Below are 17,495 nucleotides of genomic sequence, written 5' to 3'. Positions count from 1 at the left end.
TATTGGTCGTGGCAGCCGTCCGTCTGCCGCTATCCCCGCCTCAATACGGAAGCTGCGGGGTACTAGGAACCGACTGCGGGTGGGCCCAGGTCATGGGGCAGCCGTGGGCGGTGGGGAGCGCAGAGGGGGCGCCCGCGCGGCTCCCTCTTGTGATCACGGCGCTGTGGGCCGCGGCCGTGGGCCTAGAGCTGGCCTACGTGCTGGTGCTGGGCCCCGGCCCGCCCCCGCTGGGACCGCTGGCTAGGGCTTTGCAGCTCGCGCTGGCCGCCTTCCAGCTGCTCAACCTGCTGGGCAACGTGGGGCTCTTCCTACGCTCCGATCCCAGCATCCGGGGCGTGATGCTGGCCGGCCGCGGGCTGGGCCAGGGCTGGGCGTGAGTGGGGCGCGGGGTCCGGCGGGGAGCGGGCGCCTTGGATAGGGGGAGGGGCCCGCGGACATGCGTTGTTAGAACCAGGTTACGTTAGGGTCCGGGATGTTAGGGCCAGAGAACTTTAGAACCTGGGATTCTAGGTAGAGCCAGAAGGAGTAGCATTCATTCACTCATAAATATTTATTGAGCACCTACTATGTGCCGGGCGCTCTTCTAGGCCCTGAGAATGCAGTAAAACAGATTCTCCATCTGGAGCTGATTACATGGAAAAAAAAAAACATGGAGGGGGGAAGTAATACACTATAGGCATAATAAATAAGTAAATTATTTAGAATGTTAGATGATAGTGTTTTGGAAACAAAAAGTAGAGAAGGATAAAGGAGGTGCTTCTTGCAGTTTTCAATAGGGTGGTCAAGGTTGGCCTCATTGAGAAGGTGGCTTTTGAGCAAAAACATGAAGGAGGTGGGGGGAAGAGTGTTCCAGACAGGGGGTTCATACATTGCAAAGGCTCCGAGGCAGTTGTGTGCCTCTCATGTTCTGGGGACATCAAGATCAGTGTGGCTGGAGTGGAGTCAGGGAGGGGGAGAGAGGTGCCAGACCTAACGGGTGGGGTCAGAGCATGTAGGACCTTGTAGGACAATAAAGAAAACGGCTTTGCTTTTTACTAGGACTGAAATGGAGAGTCATTGGAGGGATTTGAGCAGAGGGACACGACTTAGGTTTTAAAAGGATCAGTTGGGCCACGGTGGTGAGACTAGGAGGGGACAGCTCATGGTGGCTTGCACCAAGGTGGTGACAGTGGAGGCGGTGAGACGTTTGCTCCTGGATTTGAGAGGCCAGAGGAAGGCCTTAGAACCAGGGATGCTAGAGCTGGAGACCTCTGGTCTGCAGAGCTAGAGCTGGAAGGGGCCTGGGAAATGTTTTTGTTCAGTCTGCACTTAGGCAGAACCTGGGGCTCAGTGGCTGCTCCTGGTCCCCTGGGATGGGCTCAGGGGCTGCCCTGGGGCATGACATGGGGCATCCAGAGCTGCTGAGAACTCTGACCCTGTGGTGCCTTCTCTGCAGCTACTGCTACCAGTGCCAGAGCCAGGTGCCGCCACGCAGCGGGCACTGCTCTGCCTGCCGTGTCTGCGTCCTGCGCCGGGACCACCACTGCCGCCTGCTGGGCCGCTGCGTGGGCTTCCGCAACTACCGGCCCTTCCTGTGCCTGCTGCTTCACGCTGCCGGCGTCCTGCTCCACGTCTCGGTGCTGCTGGGCCCTGCACTTTCAGCCCTGCTGCGAGCCCACGCCCCCCTCCACGCAGCCACACTCCTCCTCCTGCCCTGGCTTATGCTGCTCACAGGTGAGGAGCCTGGGCGGTGCTGCAGAGAGGCAGACACCCTGGCATTAGCCTGGGGAGGGGGGGAAGCTCACTGTGGTGCGAGATGGGATTTCTTACTGGTTCTCCTGGCAGTGTCCTGGGGCCCCAACCCCAGTGTCCTTCATGCAGGGAGAGGGCAGACTTGTGCCCTGCTGGTACAGTGGGGATAAAACACAGTGCCTTAACCCACGTACAGAGTCCTGGCTGGGAGAAGAAAACATTCTCGGAGGTGTTGGCTGAGCAGGAAAGACCGGTGGGAGTTCAGTAGGGATGGTGGGGGAATAGGGGGAACAGCATGAACAAAGGCTCGGAGTTTGGGCAGGAAGCAGCACAGGGACTTTGATGGGAATTGTGGGAATTAAGGCTAGGGAGGTAGGTTAGGACTGGTGGAGGGCCTTGTATGCTGGTGTGAGGAGATGGCCCTTATCTGATTGGGCGGTGGGGAGCCAGTGAAGGTTATATACAGAGGAAGGCCCCATTATTGGAAATGGCGAGGAGAATGCAATGCGAGGGGAAGATGTGGATCAGGAGGCTGACAGAGAGGCCATGGCCTGGAGAGCACCACGCAAGATAAAAACCTCGCTAGTCTTTATACATTTTGTTCTCTCCCTGCAGAATGCTTTGGGCTTTCTCTTCCCTGACTCCCTTTCCCCGAACTTGTTTTGTGGTTACTAGACTCTCCTGAGTTGTCCCTGCACTTGCTCATTCTGTCTATCTCAACCCGAGGCCTGTACTCCCTGCAGCCCAGGGGAAGCCTGTGGAGGCCACCACGGGGTTGGTCTGTTTCTTCCTCAGTCCGCACTCGCTTCCTGGCCATCCCTCCTCTACCTTCCTCATAACTCCCAGTCTCACTGAGACTCAGTCCCTCCAGCCACACCTCCTGGACTCCAGTGCATGGCGCCTTCTACTCCCTCCCCCTGCTCACTGCAGCCTGGGGCCCCAGCTCCCAGGCTCTCTGCCCTGGGCCCTGCTGAAACCACCCATCTTTCAGAGTCTATGCAAATGGCCCAAAATAGATAAAGTGTCCTTAACTCATCCTCTTAATAAGTTATCATGGTGTTTTCTCTTCCCCGTAGGCTCTGTCTCTCCCTTTTTTAAATTGAGGTAAAATTCACACAGCAGACACCATTGTAACCATTCTCAAGTGTGCATTTCAGTGGCTTTTAGAACATTCACGCTGTTGTGCAACCGTCCGAAAACCAGTTGCTGTCAAGTTGCTTCTGACTCATGGCGACCCCGTGCTTGTCAGAGTAGAACTGTGCTCCGTAGGGTTTTCAATGGCTGACTTTTCGGTAATCCCAGAATTTTTTCGTCATCCGCAAAAGAAACCCTGTACCCGTTAAGCGTTCCATCCTCATATTCCCCATCCCCCAGTCCCAGGCAACCCCTAATCTGCTTTCTGTCTCTCTGGATTTGCCTGTTCTGGACATTTCATATAAATAGAATCATACACTACGTGGCCTTCTGTGTCTGGCTTCTTGCACTGAGCATAATGTTTTCCCGCATTTCGTAGTTCATTAGTTCAGCAGATGCACAGTGGCGACTGCGGCCAGGGCCATCCGAGACGCTGCACTTTTCCACTGTCATGTACATCACAGCTGTAATCAGGTAGCTGAGAAGTGATCCACTGGGTGTTGGTGTGTGAGCTCCCTGAGGGCCAAGATGTTTGCTGAGCTCATCCTTGTGTTTACAGTGCCTAGAACCCAGTTTAGTGGCACAGTGGTTAAAGCACTCAGCTGCTAACCAAAAGGTTAGTGGTTCAAACCCACCAGGCGCTTCACGGGAGCAAGATGTGGCAGTCTGCTCCTGTAAAGATTTACAGCCTTGGAAACTATATGGGGCAGTTTTACTCTGTCCTGTAGGGTTGTTATAAGTCAGAATCGACTTGACGACGGCAGTAGGCTTGGTTTGGCTTTTTTTAGCACCCAGTTTGAGATGTGTAAGTGAGGGTCTCTCTTAGGCAGGGGGCTGTGTCTGCCTGGGTCCAGTGTGCTCCCGTCTCCCAGCGTGGCACAGCTGGCCAGGGAGGTGCTTGCTGAGTGAGGGAGGAGCCCTGCTTCATGTTGGCGGTTAGGGGAGGGCAGGAGCTGGGCTCTGGGGACCTGGTTGATTGCTGCCCTCACCCTCTCTCCTCTCTCCACAGGTAGGGTGTCTCTGGCGCAGTTCGCCCTGGCCTTCGTGACGGACACGTGTGTGGCGGGGGCACTGTTGTGCGGGGCTGGGCTGCTCTTCCACGGGCTGCTGCTGCTGCGTGGCCAGACCACCTGGGAGTGGGCCCGGGGCCAGCACTCCTATGACCTGGGCCCCTACCACAACCTGCAGGAAGCCCTGGGGCCCCGCTGGGTCCTCGTGTGGCTCTGGCCCTTCCTCGCCTCCCCCTTGCCTGGGGACGGCATCTCTTTCCAGACCCCAGCTGACAGGGGCCTCATGGCTTCCTGACTCCAGGAAGGGCTCAAACTGTACTGGGCGACAGGGAGTAGGCTGGCCCTTAATGCCTGTGGCTGCTCCGGAAATAACCCAGGCTGCTGCACCAGCCAGCCTAAGCTGGAAATTTGGGATCCATTTGGCAACTCCAGCCCCTTGCTTCACCTTAGCCGTGCCCCTACCCCACTTGGACCCCGAGCCATCCATGGCTGGGGCCCTGTGACTGTGCCTCTGTTGGTGGCCCCAAGTGCTCTGGAGGACCTGGGAAGGGCTGTTTGGCCAGCCTCACTGCTCATTCACCAGGCTAATAAAGCGCCCACTTAGTTCTTGTCCTCCCACCGTCTTGGCTTGGTTTCTGGCCCTTGGCTTTGTTGCCTCAGCTACTGTTTCTGGTCCCTCTGATTGACAGGCCTGGAAACTAGGGAGTGTCTGAGGGCTCAGGGGCCAGGGCTTTGCCTCCTCTGGCCTTGGCATGGGGGGTGGGGGTGGGGCTGCAGGTCAAGATGGTGTTGTCATGGGCCAAGGTATGAGAACACAGACGTTCCTCCCTAGGTTCAGGTCTTTAGAGCTAGAAGCATTTCTGCAACAGCAAGGCCATTGACCCTCTCTCTAGCCACATTGGGCAGCAGTTATGACCGTTATTTTGTGGGTGGAAAACATAAAGCTTTTAGAGTTTGATGGGATAAAATCATGGGGTAGTAAATGGAGGAGTCAGGATTTGAACCCAGGTCTTTGTGCTTTCTCCTTCACCTGTACACAGCAAAAGGAAGTGAGTAGGGCTCATCTGTGAGAATGAGACTGTGAAGATGAGTGCAAATGGGGCAGCAAAGAGCCTTCTGACTTTGAGCCATCAGGAAGAATTAGCGGATTTGCCAAAGGACTGCCCCTGGAGCACCAGTGAAGACGAAGGGGACAGTGATAGAGAGAGGAAGCATCAAAAGCTTCTGGAAGCAATCAGTTCCCTTGATGGAAAGAATAGGCGGAAACTGGCTGAGAGATCAGAGGCCAGTCGGGATGTGTCGGAGTTCAGTGTCGGTTGTGAAGGAACAGGAGAACAGCTGGTCCTCTCAGATCTGCTTCAGCCCATTAAAACTTCATCCTCCTTGGCCACGGTGAAAAAGCAGCTGAAGGGGGTCCAAGCAAAGAAGACTGTGGAGTTGCCCCTTGACCAAGAAGAGGCTGCACAGATCCACAGAGAAGTGGCATTCAGTACAACCTCCCAAGCTCTTTCCAAATGGGATCCTGTAGTTCTAAAGAACCGGAACGCAGAGCAGCTGGTTTTTCCCCTGAAGCAGCAGCAGCTGGACTTTGCTCCCATTGAACATGTGCTCGGTGGCTGGAAGGCAAGAAGTCCCCTGGAGCAGGAAATTTTTAACGTCCTCCACAAGAACAAGCAGCCAGTGATAGACCCTTTACTGACTCCAGTGGAGAAGGCCTCTCTCAAAGCCACGAGCCTGGAAGAGGCTCAGATGCGCCAAGCAGAGCTTCAGAAAGCCCGGGCCCTGCAGTCCTACTATGAGGCCAAGGCTCGGAGAGAGAAGAAAATCAAAAGCAAAAAGTATCACAAAGTTGTGAAGAAAGGAAAGGCCAAGATAGCCCTAAAAGACTTTGAGACCCTTCAGAAGGCCAGTCCTACCACAGCATTAGAAGAACTGGAGAAAATCGAAAAGGCCAGGATGGTGGAGCGGATGAGCCTGAAGCACCAGAACAAGGGGAAGTGGGCCAAGTCCAGGGCAATTATGGCCAAATATGACCCAGAGGCTCACCAGGCCACGCAGGAACAGTTGGCCAAGAACAAAGAACTGACACAGAAACTCCAGGCACCTTCTGAGAGTGAGGAAGAGGAGGGGGCTGTAGAGGAGGATGGACTCTTTGTCCCTGATGTCGTGAACGAAGTCCAGATGGACACACATGGGCCCAACCCCTGGATGCACACAAGTTGCACCAGTGATGTGAAAGAGGCTGAAGTCCCGAAGGACCCTGAACAGCTTCCTGAGCACCTGGCCTTCGAGGATTCAGAAGGTGAGGGGGAAGAAGGTCCAGTAGCAGAAGAAGCAATGTTGCTGAAAGAATCTGAGGAAAGGCGATGCCTTAGGAAAAGGCCTGAGCTCAACCAGGACACCAAGCCCGTAGGTCGTCAAGAAACACAAGACCCTAGCAGCCAGGAGGTGCTGTCCGAATTGAGGGCGCTGTCTCAGAAACTCAGCAAGGAACACCGTCAGCCCAGGAAGCAAAAAGCGAACTCAGCGGGGGCCATTCTCCCAGTCCAGCGAGAGAAACCGGCCCGGGAGGAGGAGGAGCCCTTGTTGCCGCAGAGGCCAGAGAGAGTGCAGACTTCAAAAGAGCTGGGCAAAGGAGGCTGTTCGCAAAATACGGAACTTCGCAGACCTGTGTTACAAGGGCAACAGATGGAGAAGAACGCAAATAATCAGCCTGATGCCCCGAAGAAGAAGAAAAGGAAGGAGCAAATGATTGATTTACAGAACCTCCTGACCACAAAATCTCCTTCCAGGGAGTCTTTGGCAGTTCCTACGACGATAGACAAGTTGGAAGGTGAAGAAGAGAGAGACCAAAAGCAGATGATAAAGGAAGCTTTTGCTGGGGATGATGTCATCAGAGACTTCTTGAAAGAGAAGAGGGAAGCTGTGGAGGCGAGTAAGCCAAAGGACATGGACCTGACGCTGCCTGGCTGGGGCGAGTGGGGCGGTGTGGGCCTACAGCCCCGTGCCAAAAAAAGACGCTGTTTTTTAATGAAAGCCCCTGAGGGTCCTCCAAGAAAAGACGAGAATTTGCCGAATGTGATTATCAGTGAGGAGCGCAACATCCACGCCGCAGCTCACCAGGTGCACGTGCTTCCATACCCATTCAGCCACCATCAGCAATTTGAAAGGACCATTCGGACCCCTATAGGGTCTATGTGGAACACCCAGAGGGCCTTCCACAAGCTGACTACCCCCAAGGTTGTCACTAAGCCAGGCCGTATCATTAAGCCCATAGAAGCTGAGGACGTGGGCTACCGGTCTTCCTCAAGGTCGGACCTCTCCGTGGTACAGAGGAACCCAAAGCGACTCTCCATCCATCACAAAAGACCCCTGAAGAAAAACTCCGTAGGCGGAGTTGCTGGAGATGACGTCTTGATGTCCTGATCACTTCCTTATTGGGCTTGGCGTTCCTGTCATCTGTACCGTCAGTTCCAAAAGTGCCTTACCACGCTGTGCACATAGTTAAACTGCGCTTTAGAAAGAAAGGGAGTAGGAAAAAAATCAGGGCAAAGGAACTGGCTGGGGACATCCAAGCATCTGTGAATGACGGTGTTCCTCTCTGTGGGCTCTTGAGGAGCCGTTCGTTAAATATTTGTATTTCAGTATCTTTACAGTTGATAGACTTCCAGTGGCCCGTTCGAACACATGGCTTTATCTCTGCTTCCTCTTAAAATCTCACTAGAATAACTACAAGAAATTATATCAGTTTACAAGGAGAAGGAAAATAGGAGGGCAGAAAACAGTAGACCAAAGAGTCAGACAAGTTTTAAAAGATGGAAAGTGGGTAGAGACCTGTTTACTCCCTTAGCAGATAATCAGAAGCGGAATGTCAGCGTTCCCAGAGGCAGGTCAAACTGCCCCCAGAGCCCTGCAGAGGCTCGCAGTTCCACCGGGACTGGGGAAGGTGAGGTGAGGCAAGGGGGCGGGAACGGATGCAAAGTCTACAGGAGGAGCAGTGGGTGCGCCCTCCCTGCACAGCCCCGCCCCACACCTTGTAGCCAGGTAGCTCCGCCTGAGAGCGGTAGGTTACTCGGAGAATTAACTGAACCTGAGAAGGTCTGAGTGTCAGGGGCACTGGGCACAGGAGAGGGTGGGGGTAAGGAGCTGGACCAAAAACTAAGCAAAAATGAGTGTTACGTGATATGGCTGCTGGAGGATCCACCAGGGAAATGGCCGGTGTGCTCCCCCAGGGTCCCCAGAGAAGCCCACTCCTCTGACAGGCCCTGCCCATGCCCACAGAGGGTCCAGCTGCTTGGTGGGTTTTTTTCCTACCCAAATGGCCTGATGTATTACTAACTTTTAACTTTTATTTTTTAACTATGTTAGGAACTTTGCGTACCTGGCAGTTTGGGCTGTACAACCCTCGGCAGATTGTTCCTCTTCCCTCCTCTACTTCCAGAACATCTTATTCTCTTGCTGTTTGTTAAATAGTGATGAGATGCCAGGAAATATTAGTAAAACAAAGAGCAACAACCTGCCCCTCCACCCCCATGTGAGAAAAGGACCACCACCACATTTGACGCCCCTCGTGCCCCCTCCATGCAGGGGACACAGTCTTAGGCATTCCCTGGTGTTGCTTTATAGTTTTATTTCCTAAGCTGGTATTAGTTTGGTATGTTTGTGAATTTTATGTAAATGGAATCTATACCATGTTCATTCTTCTCTGACTTGGCTTTTCACTCGTTATGTGTCTGACATTTATCCACATTAATGCACGGAGCTATGGGGTCCCCTTTTCCCTGCTGGACAGCGATCCACTGCAAAGACTACAGTTTAGTTTTCTATTTGTTTCACTGGTCATTTTGTCTACCCTTGTATCATCCGCTAAAGTCTATTCTCGGTCTGTTGTCTTCCATGTAAATTTTAGAGTCAGCTTATCAGGTCCCACCCATAAAAACCCCTTTGAGATTGTGAATGGAACCAGACTGAATCAATGCATCAGTTTGGGGAAATTGACGTCTCCATGAAATTGAATTTTCCAGTTCATGAACATGCTGTATTTCTGTATTTAATGTTTTTTCAATAAAGTTACATATTTTTTCTCAGATCACGACTTTGTTCATTTTTTCTTAAGTACTTGATATTTTTATGCTATTATACATAGTTTTTGAAAGTAGAATGTGTCCAGCAAATTTGTCAAAATTTATTCTTATAATTTACGTGTAGATTCCTCTCAGTTCATATTTAGAATCATATCATCTATGAAAAGACAGTTTTGTTCTTCCTTTTAATTCTTATAATTGCATTTCTTGCCCCTTCAAGATGGGTGAGACTGCCATATAGTGTGGAATAAAGGTAGCAAACACTTGACTTGTTTTGCCCTCAAAGGGAATAATTTCAGTATTTCACCATTAAATATGTTTGCTGTGGGTTTTTATAAACTTGTTGCTGTCGAGTCAATTCGTGGGTTTTTTATTGTTAGGTGCTGTCGAGTCGGTTCCGACTCATAGCGACCCCATGTACCACAGAACGGAACACTGGCCGGTCAGCCCTGCGCCATCCTCACAATTTTTATGCTTGAGCCCATTGTTGCAGCCGCTGTGTCAGTCCACCTCGTTGAGGGTCTTCATCTTTTTGCTGACCCTCTACCAAGCATGATGTCCTATGCCCTTCATTAAGCTGAGGAACTTCTATTCCAAATATGCTGAGTTTTATTTTCAATCTTTGTCTCTTAAGAAGACTACAGATGGATTTTATTATCTAAATAACATCTTTTGTATTCTAATTCAAGTGTTCAGTCATTTATATTTACTGTAATTTTATACTTGGATATATTTCTATCACCTTATTTTGTGCTGTTTGTCCCACCTTTTCTAGTTTTTTTTTTTTAATTATTTTTATTTAAAGTTATTTTTGCTGGGTGTAGAACTCTAGGTTAATACAGTGAAACCTCTGAAAGCTGGAACTTGACAAGACTGCCTTGTTTTTCCAGGTCTCACAAGTTTTCTGCCTTTGACAGGGCAGAAATATACCACTTTTCTATAGCTCGTTTTAGCGGAAAATATTTGAGTTTTCCTTCTCTGCCAGGTTTCTGTCTTACACAGGTTCTGACGTGCACAGGTTTTCCCGTAGTTACTTTCTCTCGAAACGTTGAAGATATTATACTGCTATCTCTTGGTCTCCTTTGTTGCTGTTAAGTGATCTGTCATCCTTTTGTTGTGGTTGATCCTTTGAAGATCACTTTTTAAAAACATTTTTCTTGTGGTGAAATGTAACATTTACCATCTCCGCCATTCTGACATGCACAAGTCAGTGACGTTTATTATATCCGCTGTGTCGTACAATTACCACTGCTTCCACGCTTTTTCCTCACGAAGCCACTTTGGTCTCTCCTTTTAGGATCTTTGGTGTGCTCTGTTCTTACGACGAGGTGCCCAATCGTGGACTTCTTCTCACTTATTCTGTTGGGATTCATTGGGTTTACTGATTCTGTGAACTGATGTCTTTGATCAGTGCTAGAGAATTCTCCATCATTATATCTTCGGACACTTCCTGTGCCCTTTCTACTCCATCCTTCTTGCTTCTTAATAGCTCCCGTTACCTCTCTCTGTTCCTGGTCATTCTGGGTAATTCCTACAGCTCTATCATCCAGTTACTTCTCTCTTCAGTTGCTAAGCCTATCCAGCTTTTTTTTTTTTTAAAGTTTTACCAGTTGATCCATTTCAAATATTTTACTTTTCTAGTTCTTTTCAAATCTGCTTCAGCATTTTACATAATCTCTTGCTCTTTACTCATATTTTCTTTAAATATATTGAAAACATTTTATATTCTGTGTTTGGTAATTGCAATAAATCCTTGTGAGTCTGATTCTGCAGGCTCTTGTTTCTGTTGGTTCTTGCTCAGGCATTATACCTTTTTTTCCTGCAATTTGTGATTTTGGACAGTGAGTTCATATTTCCTAGAATCTTATCAATGGGGATTCTTTGGGATTGGGTTAAAAGTAAATTACTCAAGAGAGGAAATGTTTTTGTCTGTCAGTTGCCTGATGACACACAAACCTTGCCCAGCTTTAAACTAAATTTCCAACTTGGGGCCTTTTGGACCACCCAGGTATTCAATTCAAGTCACAAACTCTTAATCAGGGCTGGTTAAAAATTTTGAGGAATGGTCCCTCCACGTGTACCCAGCACTAAGCTTGGATACAGGCAATTTTCCTTGGTGGTTCTCTTGAGAAGGAAGGTGGGGTGGTTTATCTAGTTCACTTTTACACTGCATATAAGTTCTTTGCGGTCCTGATTTAGACTCCCCATCTTGGAGGTAAACATAAAACTCAGAGGAAACAGTGATAATGCAAGGAATGAAAGAAAAAAAGAGAATGTTCTCAGACAAGTGAGAAGATACTGCATCTTTGAAAAAATATCACAATTAAGGATTGATGAGAGGAGTTGGAAATTAAAAAAATTCAGGAGAAGAGCTGGAAGATAGAACTATCTCAGAAAACTGAACAGAAAGACAATATGACAGAAGAAAATCAGAGAATCAATGCTATTCTTTCTGGAATTACAATTTATTAGATGCTGGGCTTAACAGGCGCTCCAGAGAGAACAGAGAAAAAAAGGGGAGAAAATCCCTAAAGAAAGGATGCAAACAAAATTTCCTGAAACTGAAGGATGGATGTATGTGTCCCCCGACTAAGTAGTGCCCAGCACAACGAGTAGGGTACACAGGAAGGCACGTCCTGAAACGTCGAACCCTCAAAGAAAGAGAAGAAGTAGGAATGGCATGGAACTGCTCAGTAAGCATTACCAGGAGCTGGAAGACCAAGGAGTCCTTGCCTACATGAAAATGATTTTCAGCTTTGAGTTTTATACCTCAGCCAAGCTATCATGAGTGTGAGAACTGAATAAAGTTTCACACAAGCAATGTCTTAGAATTTTTAACTCTAATGACTTTTGAAAGAAGGTACCTGAAGATAGGCTTCTTCACCAAATGAAGGGTAAAAGAACTATAAAGGGAGAGGACATGGGGTCCAGGAATCAGGGGATGTAGCCCGGAGAAGACAGACATGGGGTCCAGGAATCCAGGGATGTAGCCCGGAGAAGACATGGGGTCCAGGAATCAGGGGATGTAGCCCGGAAAAGACATGGGGTCCAGGAATCAGGGGATGTAGCCCGGGAGAGGCAAAGGGAAGCCCTAGGAGCGCAGCTCTGTAGCAGCCTCGGGAGCAGGCGGCTTCACTGAAGCACGGGGAGATAGTGGAACCGGTAGAAGACTTTGTTGTTGCTGTTGCCGTTGAGCCTGTCACCTTTCAGGCACGGATCACCAGGCCTTTCCTCTGACGCACCTCTGGGTACCTGTAAACCACCACCCTCTTGGTTAGCAGTCAAGTGCTTGTTTGTGCCACCTAGGGACTCCTGGGGGAAGAATTAGCAATTGGTATAAATGACCTGCTGAATAGGTCAGTGTTTCAAATCTAACAGCTGCTGAAGATGTGGCAGTCAGCTTCCATAGAGTGCAGCCTTTGAAACATCCATTATAATCAGAATGTGGAATGTACGAAGTATGAATCTAGGAGAATTGGAAGTTCTCAAAAATGAAATGGAATGCTTAAAAAGTTTGATATTCTAGGCATTAGTGAGCTGAAATGAACTGGTAATGGCCATTTGGAATTGGACTATCATATGGTCCGTGCTGGGAATGACAATTTGAAGAGGAATGGTGTCATAATCATTGAGGAAAAGAGCATTTCAAGATCTATCCTGAAGTACAGTGCTGTCAGTGATAGGATAATATCCGTATGCCTACAAGGAAGACCAGTTAATACGACTATTATTCAAATTTATGTACCAACCACTAATGCCAAAGATGAAGAAACTGAAGATTTTTATCAACTTCTGCAGTCTGCAATTGACTGAACATTCAATCAGGATGCATTGATAATTATTGGTGATTGAAACGAGAAAGTTGGAAACAAAGTTGGAACAAAGTTGGAAAATATGGCCTTTGTGATAGAAACTACACTGGAGAGCGAATGATAGAATTTTGCAGCCAACGACCTATTAATTGGAAATACCTTTGTCAAAAACATAAACAGCAATTATACACATGGACCTTGCCAGATGGAATACACAGGAATCAAACCAACTACACCCGTGGAAAGAGACAATGGAGAAGTTCAATATCATCAGTCAGAGCAAGGCCAGAGGCTGACTGTAGAACAGATCATCAGTTGCTCATATGCAAACTCAAGCTGAAGTTGAAGAAAATTAAAACAGGTCCACAAGAGCCAAAGTACAACCTTGAGTATATCTCACCTGAATTCAGGGACTATCTCAAGAATAGACTTGACTCATCGAATACTAATGACTGAAGACCAGATGAGGTGTGGGATGACATCAAGAACATCACACATGAAGAAAGCAAAAGACAGGAAAGAAAAGACTAAAATGGATGTCAGAAGAGACTCTGAAGCAAACGGAAAAAATGATGAAGTAAAAGAGCTGAACAGAAGATTTCAAAGGGTGGCTAGAGAAAACAAAGTATTACAACGAAGTGTGCAAAGACCTGGAGTTAGAAAACTAAAAGGGAAGAACACTCAGCATTTCTCAAGCTGAAAGAATAGAAGAAAAATATTCAAGCCTCAAGTTGCAATACTGAAGGATTCTATGGGGAAAATATTAAACGATGCAGGAAGCATCAAAAGAAGATGGAAGAAATACAGAGTCAACATTCAACCATTTCAGGAGGTAGGATATGATCGGGAACCAATGGTACTGAAGGAAGAGGTCCAAGCTGCACTGAAGGCATTGGTGAAAAACGAGGCTCCAGAATTGATGGAATACCAACTGAGATATTTCAACAAACAGATGCAGCGCTGAAGTCCTCACTTGTCTACTCCAAGAAATATGGAAGACAGCTACGCAGCCAACTGACTGGAAGAGATCCATGTTTATGCCTATTCCAAAGAAAGGTGATCCCACCGAATGTGGAAATTATCAAACAATATCAATATCACATGCAAGTAAAATTTTGCTGAAGATTATTCAAAAGCGGCTGCAGCAATACATTTACAGGGAACTGCCAGATACCCAAGCTGGATTCGGAAGAGGACATGGAACCAGGGATATTATTGCTGATGCCAGATGGCTCCTGGCTGAAAGCAGAGAATACCAGAAGGATGTTTTCCTGTGTTTTAGTGACGACACAGAGGCATTTGACTGTGTGGATCATAACAAATTACGGATAACATTGCAAAGAACAGGAATTCCAGAACACTTAATTGTGCTCATGAGGAATCTATACACAGATCGAGGCAGCTGTTCAAACAGAAAAACGGGATACTGTGTGGTTTAAAATCAGGCAAAGTGTGCATCAAGAATTGTATCCTTTTACCATACTTACTCAATCTGTATGCTAAGCAAATAATCCAAGAAGCTGGACTATATGAAGAATGGGGCATAACGACTGGAGGAAGATTCATGAACAACCTGCGTTACGCAGATGACACAACCTTGCTTGCTAAAAGTGAAGAGGACTTGAAGCACTTACTGATGAAGATCAAAGACCACAGCCTTCAGTATGGATTGCACCTCAACATAAAGAAAACAAAAATCCTCACAACTGGACCAATAACCAACATCATGATAAATGGAGAAAACATTGAGGTTGTCAAGGATTTCATTTTACTTGAATCCACAATCAACACCCATGGAAGCAGCGGTCAGGAAATCAAATGATGCATTGCGTTGGGCAAATCTGCTGCAAAAGACCTCTTCAAAGTGTTCAAAAGCAAAGATGTCACCTTGAGGACTAAGGTGCACCTGACCCAAGCCACGGTGTTTTCAATTGCCTCATATGCATGTGACAGCTGGACAATGCATAAGGAAGACCGAAAAACTGATGCCTTTGAGAGACAGGGTTGGTGAAGAATATTAAATAGACCATGGACTGCCAAAGGAAAGAACAAATCTGTCTTGGAAGAGGTACAACCAGAATGCTCCTTAGAAGCAAGGATGGTGACACTTTGTCTCACATACTTTGGACATGCTGTCAGGAGGGATCAGTCCCTGGAGGAGGACATTATGCTTGGTAAAGCACAGGGTCAGCAAAAAAGAGGATGACCCTCAACGAGATGGATTGACACAGTGGCTTCAACAATGGGGTCAAACATGACAATGATTGTGAGGATGGCACAGTGTTTGGTTCTGTTGTACACAGGGTTGCTATGAGTCGGAACCGACTCAATGGCACCTAACAACAAGTAGGTACATGCTTTTTGATATTTTTTTTTTTTTTAAAAAAAAGGACAGTGACTTTAACCTCCTTTTCCTCATCCTTAATGTACACAATTTCCTTAGCTCTAACCAGTACGTGCAGTGGGAACCGGGTACTTTTTCTTCTTTATATTGTTTGGTGTACACTTGTCCACAGTGCAGTTCACATATCTATTTTTAATAAGGGGCATGTATTACTGGAGTCCCTGGGTGGCGCAAATGGTTAAGCGCTCGATTATTAGAAGAAAGGCTGGCGATTCGAACCCACCGGTACCTCAGAAGACAGGCCTGGCAATCTGCTTCTGAAAGGTCACAGCCTTGAAAACTCAACACAGCAGTTTGACTCTGCACACACAGGGTTGTCTTGAGTCAATACTGACTTGACAACTAACGACAGTATTACACTATATGTTACAGAGTATTACACTTGAACTCGCCATGAGTCAGAACTCACCCACTGGCAACTGGAGAAAAAAGTATCACACTTTATAAATCCACCTTAGGCAATGGGCACAGGTAGGCGCGGTTTCTCCTCCTCCTCATTTATTAATAGCTCTGAGTAGGACTTGGATCAGACTTTCTTGTTCTGAGTTCCTGGTTCCTAGCTTAAGTGGGGTGAAGGGACGGTGATGTCGCCTGGCCCAGCACACTACCCTCCACGTGACAGCCTGGCCCCTGCTTGCACAGCTCCAGGGACAAGGAGCTGGTTGCCTTCTAGGTACTTCCCTGTCTGGTAAGCTCCATTAGAAAGTTCTTCCAGGTTAAGTTGAAATCTCTGACTGACAGCTGCCCTCGGGGGCGACACTCCCTCCAAGCCACATCTTTCCATTTCCAGGTTAAGCTCCTGCTTGTCCCAGCTGTGCCTGTGCTGGCTTGATCTGGAAACCCTTAGATCCGGAAACCCTTCGCCATCCTAACCCAACGACACTGTGTTAGTGAGTGGCTGCTTCAACTGTGGCCGGGCAGGCAGAGAAGAGGGGACGGGTTCTTTCTTTGGGCCAGACCCCTTACTTCCCTCACCATGCCAAGGGCAGGGTGGGCTGTGGCTGTCACCCTGTCTCCCACTGTGTCTTGGGCACAGAGGCTTGGGCCCTTGGCTCAAAAGCAAAAGTTCTGCAGTGATTCCTGTCAAGTGTCACCTTTCTGGAGCCGGCTCCTTGTTTTCTCCTGAGGGGCTGCCAAGTTGATGGGGTGTCAGAGTTGAAGAAGGTTACAGTCTGGTCAGAAGCTCTCATTTTACATGTGGGGACACTGAAGCCCAGAGGGCTTGGTTACCTCCCCTAAGCTGAGCTGTCCACCAGCAATGGGCTGCACCTGGTCAGGTAGGGGACAGTAAAGATCTCCAGGGGGCATGGATCCTGGCTCACAAGTGCCACAGGGTAGCCCCTATAGCACCAGCCCCACAGAGGAGGACAGGGAGGTGGGCCAGGCAGATGTGCCAGGGGCTCCTGGAGGCACCCAGGGTCGCTGGCCCTTGGCTTTCCAGTTAATTCTCTCACACTGTGGCTGCTGCCCCATGAACTGTCTGCCCACATGACTGAGCTGGGGGCCAGGGCTGAAGAGGGCATCTCGATGGGCAGTTCTGTGACACCTCCCCTGTGTACCCTGGCCCCACCTCTGCTCTGCCTGGTTTAGCCTTCCTCTGCTGGGCATGAGTATCCAGGTTGGGGGCAGCTGTGTGTGGTCCTCAGCGCCCTGTGGGGGCTGCCCTCTACCGTTCCGCAGCCTTCCGGAGCATCGTAGGGCTAAGACCCTGGCCGAGTCCAAGATTTCAGGGAAGCCTTCGGAACTGAAGGAGGGGCCCCTCGGTCAGCCGATGAGGGGAGCCCACAGCATGTACTTGGCCTACAAGCCGAGCTGGGAACAGGGCTGTCTCAGACCTTGGCAGCAGAGTGACCGGCCAAAGGGAAGAGGCCAAGGAGAAGGGCTGGGCCTCTCCCCTCACCTCACCTCTACGCAGTCCATGCTGCTCCTTTGGACCTGGGTCTGGTTTCGGGAGAATACCAGGGGTGGGGGCGGAGGAGCAGCAGGAGCTGAAGGAGAAGGAGCTGAACCCTCTGGGGGCTCGCTGACCTGCTGCCCTAGGCACAGCGGTGGGGTTGGTGAGAAAGGGGCATTGAGGAGCAAAGAGGGGCACTGTCTGCTGTGTGGAGCCCTGCCAGCCAGCGGAGCTGGTGTGTCCCCTGGTTCTGGCTCCACACAGGTTTGTAGGGTCAGGCGGCTGCCAGCCCCTCGCTCACAGGCATGTTGACGTGGGCACTCAGCAGAGGCGCGGCCTGACCTTCCCGAAGCACCAGCACCTGAGGAGGGGGTGCCTGTGCAGTGGGGGGCATGTACCCATTACCCCCTCCCTCCTGCTCCCTGC

At 49.1% G+C, this 17,495-nt stretch overlaps 3 protein-coding genes across 7 annotated transcripts in view; 2 read left to right on the top strand and 1 right to left on the bottom strand.

The window, feature by feature from the left end:
- The first annotated feature begins 51 nt into the window (after positions 1-51).
- ZDHHC24 (zinc finger DHHC-type containing 24) lies at positions 52-4,955 on the top strand. Its single transcript, XM_049892581.1, has 3 exons — positions 52-373; positions 1,436-1,713; positions 3,875-4,955. Exons 1-3 carry the CDS (start codon positions 93-95, stop codon positions 4,168-4,170), a joined length of 855 nt encoding a protein of 284 aa, XP_049748538.1. The 5' UTR covers positions 52-92; the 3' UTR covers positions 4,171-4,955.
- On the top strand, positions 1,629-8,335 carry LOC126081096 (U3 small nucleolar RNA-associated protein 14 homolog A-like). The gene is made up of 2 exons (XM_049892575.1): positions 1,629-1,713; positions 4,916-8,335. The coding sequence occupies exon 2, from the start codon at positions 4,962-4,964 to the stop codon at positions 7,299-7,301; it is 2,340 nt and encodes a 779-aa protein (XP_049748532.1). The 5' UTR covers positions 1,629-1,713; positions 4,916-4,961; the 3' UTR covers positions 7,302-8,335.
- BBS1 (Bardet-Biedl syndrome 1) overlaps positions 8,328-17,495 on the bottom strand; it is a 24,709-nt gene continuing 15,541 nt past the window's right edge. For all 5 annotated transcript variants that reach the window (XM_049892576.1, XM_049892577.1, XM_049892579.1 and 2 more), the window contains one exon: positions 8,328-17,430. In XM_049892576.1, coding sequence (XP_049748533.1) covers positions 17,344-17,430 — 87 coding nt within the window. In that variant the 3' untranslated portion in view covers positions 8,328-17,343. The remainder of the gene's footprint in view (positions 17,431-17,495) is intronic.

This window comes from Elephas maximus, chromosome 7, assembly GCF_024166365.1.
Source record: "Elephas maximus indicus isolate mEleMax1 chromosome 7, mEleMax1 primary haplotype, whole genome shotgun sequence".
Taxonomy (NCBI): domain Eukaryota; kingdom Metazoa; phylum Chordata; class Mammalia; order Proboscidea; family Elephantidae; genus Elephas; species Elephas maximus.
This window is presented reverse-complemented; position numbering and strand designations above follow the sequence as displayed.

Coding starts and splice junctions, on each gene's coding strand:
- LOC126081096 (XM_049892575.1), top strand. CDS start 4,962: ATGAGTGCAAATGGGGCAGCAAAGAGCCTTCTGACTTTGAGCCATCAG.
- ZDHHC24 (XM_049892581.1), top strand. CDS start 93: ATGGGGCAGCCGTGGGCGGTGGGGAGCGCAGAGGGGGCGCCCGCGCGG. Junction 374..1,435: donor GGGCTGGGCCAGGGCTGGGC/GTGAGTGGGGCG, acceptor CCTTCTCTGCAG/CTACTGCTACCAGTGCCAGA. Junction 1,714..3,874: donor CTGGCTTATGCTGCTCACAG/GTGAGGAGCCTG, acceptor CTCTCTCCACAG/GTAGGGTGTCTCTGGCGCAG.